Source organism: Sarcophilus harrisii, chromosome 4, assembly GCF_902635505.1.
Source record: "Sarcophilus harrisii chromosome 4, mSarHar1.11, whole genome shotgun sequence".
NCBI classification, from domain to species: Eukaryota; Metazoa; Chordata; class Mammalia; order Dasyuromorphia; family Dasyuridae; genus Sarcophilus; species Sarcophilus harrisii.
Window position 1 is genome coordinate 93,681,974 of NC_045429.1, and position 5,588 is coordinate 93,687,561.

Consider the following 5,588-nt stretch of genomic DNA (forward strand, 5'->3'; position numbering starts at 1 on the left):
TCAGTCCTCCCTCCCCTTTCCCTCAGGAAACCCAGAAGTGCTTCAGACCAGACCCCTTTTGTCCTCCTTAGTCAGATGGTGGAGTTAAACCAGCCCTCTTCATCTTTCTCTTCTATGAGCATCTTTCTCCACCCACTTCTATCTCCACCCCTTTTCCTCCCTCCAACCACCTTCTTTAACCTGGGGTAGCAGGAAGGGAGGTGTCGGGGAATGAGCAGTGAAGCAAGCATCTCAGCTAGCTACCCCAGATGTCATCTGAGAAAATCTTAAGTCTGCTTCTGCAGGGACTTCCCGGGGTCCTCCAGGTCTGAAAAGTCATAAGCAAGCTGGTCACCATGTCAACAGAATCCTGGAGCCCCAGCCCTGGAGAGGGAGATGAAGGCTATGAGTGGTCAGGAGATTATGAAGAGCCAAATGTCTGTCCCATTGTTGATCTCCCCTACAGCCATATCTATATTCCTCTCCTCTACCTGGCAGCCTTTGGAGCCGGGCTGATGGGCAACTCCTTTGTGGTTTGGCTGCTAGCCAGGCGGCAGGGTCCAAGGAGGCTTGTGGATACCTTCGTCCTCCACCTGGCAGTGGCCGACCTGGTTTTTGTGGTCACCCTGCCCTTCTGGGCCACAGCTGCAGGCCTGGGAGGCCGTTGGACCTTTGGGGAGGATCTGTGCAAAGTTAGCAGTTTTCTTATCGCCGTGACCCGATGTGCCAGTACATTGCTTTTGACTGGCATGAGTGTTGATCGATACCTGGCCGTGGTGAAACTCCTGGATTCTAGGTCTCTTCGAAACCAAAGCTGCATTCTGACCACATGTGGAGTGACCTGGACCATCTCCATTGTGGCGGGTGTTCCCTCCTTGGTCTACAGGAAACTGCTGCCCATGCCGGTGGGTCCAGGAAGCCGCTGTGCAGATGACCCTACTGACATCTTCCAATGGCTCAGTCTCCTGGTCCTCTTGCTCACATTCATCTTCCCACTGGGTATCACCCTTTTTTGCTACTTCCTTATATCTCGACGTCTCTGGAACCCTCCCCACCTAGGCCGGGGCCGAAAGAACTCTCTCAGGATCATTTTTGCCATCGTAGGCACCTTCACCTGCTCCTGGTTACCCTTTAGCATCCTGAAGACCTTTTTCCACATTGCCCACTTGAGGACTCTGCCTTTGGACTGCCCGCTACTCCTGGCATTACACTGGGGTCTCACCCTCTCTACCTGCCTCGCCTTTGTCAACAGCAGTGCCAACCCCATCATCTACCTGTTTCTGGATCGATCCTTCCGGGCTCGGGCACTGGGGTCATGCAAGCACACCCACCCTCCCCTGACAAGCAGAGTGAGCTCAGCCTCATCTCTCTCAGGAGGGGACAGCTCCATATTCCAAGGGAGGGCCTTGAAACGGGGTCGGAATCCCCACATGTGTCCTAGACTTTCCTCACCCTCAACTCCATGAGGAAAGCAGAAGGGGTTTCAGGAAGCAGGAGCATCAATGAGCAGGTAATAGGTGAGCAGCAGGACAATTCCCCTACTAGAGATGTTTTTTTCTCAAAGCAAACAGCATCAGCTACTCTGCCTGGATTCTTACAGCTGAGAGCCAATGATTCTCTAGAGTTCCAAGACCATTACACTGGGTACCCTTTACCTGCTCAGGGCAGCTGGCCCACACATTCCCCTTAGTCCCTTTTTGAACTCTAGGACCATTTTCTTCACCTTTCCTCCTGCTGAAGAGGTTGATCACTAGCCCTGAAAAGACCTAACCCAGAGAATCCTAGAGTCAAAAGTCCTGCCCCATTGCTATAGTCGTGACAATGAATTTTCTTCTCTATACTTTCATTTCTGATTTTTCTCTTTACCAAAATGATAGACCGGGTCAGAATATGACAATAACCAAAAACCATTAACCATAACAGCTTGCTTGTATATCGTGTTTTAAGGTTTGCAAAAGATACTTTTCAGATGTCAGCGTATTTGACCAGAATATCAAAGCCAGATCCCATCTCTGGGTTGCCCCAATCCTAAAAATCAGCATGATTCCACCTCCCATTCCCAGTCCCACAAACTGATGATGTTAGCTGGAGACTATAATTTCTGCCCTGCCTTACCCTTTATTCCCTCCTTCCCACTAGCTCCTCACTCACAACCTCCTTCCTTCCATGGTAATCTTTGTATTTTTGTGGTGTTTCAGAGTGCTCTGAGGTCAGACACAGCTGCAGTTGATCAAACCAAGACCATTAGTCACCCACCATCTTTTTGCTTTCAAAGTTTTGCTGGGCCCACTGTCATGTTTCCTACCCCGAGCCCTTAGTTTCTTTAGAAGTCTTTGCTTCTAAAGAACCCAGTCACTTCAATCTGTTGTCTGAGCAAAAACCCAAGATGTTAAAAGATGTACCTCAGAAGCTGTTTTACAGAGCCTCTAAGGTAAGGGAAGTAAAAGGACATAGAAGCTGTAACCACAAGGAAAGTTTAATAGGCAAGAAAATTGAGGCACAGGGTGGGGGAAGGGGCAGGGAAAGTAACTACCCCAGAATCAAAAATTTGCAGTCAAATTGTATCTGCTTCTATGCTGGATTTATTGATCCACCCTGTCTTTTTCTCCTTTCTTTAGTACTCTAGGCTCTAAAATATTCAGACTTGGACTTGGGTAGTGCAGGAGGGTGGTTCTTGCTGAGAAGCTAAATTCTGGACAAAGCCGTTGAGCTTCTGAGCTCTCGTGTTCTCCTTTCTTTAGCCAAGGAACAAAAAAAAAATCCTTGAAGTTTTCAGCCAGCAAAGAACTCTCACATCCTTGACAATAAATATATATATATTTTTTAACAAACTCTGGTCTCCCTGGTTTTTTTTGTCTGCTTGAAATTTTCACTCACCTAAGTCTCTGGGGACAGGTCTCATGATGGGTTGACCAGAAATCAAACCATCCAAGAAATGAGGTTGACCTCAGGAGTTTAAGTTTCATTGCAGAGGACCAGGGGAAACACCCTGACCAAATCAAGAGGAACAAGGCCAATTGATGGTCAAAAATAGGTTTCCAAAGAAATCGAATTTCACACATTTTCAGATGGAAAAGTAATGAGGTGAGGGTTAAGAGGCATCTGAACATGGATTAATTACCACAACAGTGAGTTGGGTTACTTTCCTCTTCAAATGAGTTTTGGCAACGTTTTCTGTGTTAATGGGATACAAAGTCTCCAGTGGTTTTGTTGGTTTTAGAGCAGGAGTTCTTAGCTTTTTTTGTGTCTTGGACCCCTTCACCGGATTGGTGAAGCCTGTGGACTCCTTCTCAGAATGATGTTTTTAAAATGCATAAAATAAAATACACTGGATTTCAAAGAAAACCAATTATATTGGAATATAGTTATCAAATTAAAAAAAAAACTTTGTGCTTGGGAAATGAATGTACTGTTGGTAAGAGTTGTGAACTCATTCAACCATTCTAATGAACAATTTGGAACTATGTTCAAGGGGCTATAAAATTACATATTCTTTGATGTAGCAATATCATTACTATATCTGAACCCTAAAGAGATCAAAATAAAAGAAAGAGAACCTAAACAAACAAAAATATTTGTAGTAGCTCTTTTTGTGGTGGCTAAGAATTAGAAATTAAGGGAATGCCCATCAATTGGGGAATGGCTAAACAGGTTGTTGCTTTATATGGTTGACTATTGTGTTGTTAAAAAAAAAAAAAAAAAAAAAAGGTAAATCAGATCCTTTCAGAAAAATTTGGAAAGACTTACATGAATTGATACTGAGTGAAATGACAAGAACCAGGAGAACACTGTATACAGTAACAGCAATATTGTACAATGATAAACTGTGAATGATTTAGCCACTCTCAGCAATGCAGTGATCCAAGACAATCCTGAATGACTTAAAGGTAAAAAAATACTGTCCACTTCCATGGATAGAACTGATAAAGTTGGAGTAGTGATGGAGGTAAACTTTTTTACTTTATTTTTCTTCTTGGTTATACTAAGTAATGTACTTAGTATGGAAAAGAGTTTTATGTAACTACATATTTATAAAGCCTATATTGAATTGCTTGTTTTCTCAGGAAGGGGTAGGGAGGAAAGAGAGAGAGAGAATTTAGAACTCAAAAAAACTTTTTTAAATGAATGTTGAATATATTGGATTACTTGCTGTCTAAGGGGAGGGAATAAAAAATTTGGAACTCAAGATTTTGCAAGAGTGAATGTTGAGAACTATGTATTTTGAAAATAAAAAGCTAAAAAAAATGAATGTTGACTATATCAGATTGCTTGCTATCTTGGGAAAGGGGAAGATAAGGGAGGGAGGAAGAAAAAAAATTGCAACTCAAAATCTTACAAAAATGAATGTTTAAAACTGTCTATACATGTAATTGGGGAAAAAATGAAATACTATTGAATTTTTTAAAAATGAATTTTGAAAATTGCTTTTACATGTAACTGGAAGAAAATTATAAAGAAATTAAAATTTTAAAAAACAAGCTTATGAATCTGCTTTGGGAATTATTTTCAGAACCAAGATTCATAGATTTTAGAGCTAGACTCTTGAAGGAGATCAGATCCACACCCCTCATTTTATAGATGAGGAGATTAACACACAGAGAAATTAAATGTTTACTTAACATATTAGTAAATGTGTGAATCAAGATTTTAACTCAAGTCTTCCCAATTTCAAGTCCCCTGCCTTCTCCACTATATCATTCTGCCTCTCAATCTATACTTTCTTTCTTTGGTGTTTGAGTTTGATGTTTGAGTGTATTTGCCCTTATTGGAACCAGAAGAGAAACTTATATTTTCCTTGAAAGCAATATCCTTCTCCCACCCTGAACGGGGGCCAAAAAGCTTGCAGAAGAATCTCTGAATGAGATAGGGGGTGGGAAGAGGAGAGAGGAGATGAAGAGTTGGGGGAAGGGTGTTCATTTTACCAAGTTGTCCTTTATGTTCACATCCATTTTTCAGATTTACTCCTGCAGGTTCGTTCCTGCTTAGTCAGAAGCTCAGGTGTTTGTTTCTGTCTTTCAATTAAATAGATACATAGTAAGATAGAGTGGATGGACTTAGAAGTAGGAAGATCTGAATTCAAATATTTTTTTTATACTTCAAACATACTTTATTTTTTCTATATAGCCTTTTATTTACAAGATATATGCATAGGTAATTTTTCAGCATTGACAGTTGCAAATCCTTTTGTTCCAACTTTTTCCCTTCTTCCCCCCCACCCCTTCCCCCAGATGGCAGGTTGACCAATGCATGTTAAATATGTTAAAGTATAAATTAAATACGATATATGTATACATGTCCATAGTTATTTTGCTTTTTCAAAAAGAATTGGACTTTGAAATAGTGTGCAATTAGCCTGTGAAGGAAATTAAAAATGCAGGCGGACAAAAATAGAGGGATTGGGAATTCGATGTAATGATTCATAGTCATCTCCCAGAGATCTTTCCTTGGGTGTAGCTGGTTCAGTTCCTTACTGCTCTATTGGAACTGATTTGGTTCAACTCATTGTTGAAGAGGGCCACTTCCATCAGAACTGATCATCATACAGTATTGTTGAAATATATAATGATCTCCTGGCCCTGCTCGTTTCACTCAGCATCAGATCAGTAAGT

The 5,588-nt window shown here is 41.6% G+C and overlaps 1 protein-coding gene across 1 annotated transcript; it reads left to right on the forward strand.

Moving 5' to 3' along the window:
• The first annotated feature begins 218 nt into the window (after positions 1 to 218).
• Positions 219 to 3,298, forward strand: GPR25 (G protein-coupled receptor 25). Its single transcript, XM_003770662.2, has one exon. The coding sequence runs from the start codon at positions 336 to 338 to the stop codon at positions 1,443 to 1,445; it is 1,110 nt and encodes a 369-aa protein (XP_003770710.1). The 5' UTR covers positions 219 to 335; the 3' UTR covers positions 1,446 to 3,298.
• The last annotated feature ends 2,290 nt before the right edge of the window (positions 3,299 to 5,588 follow it).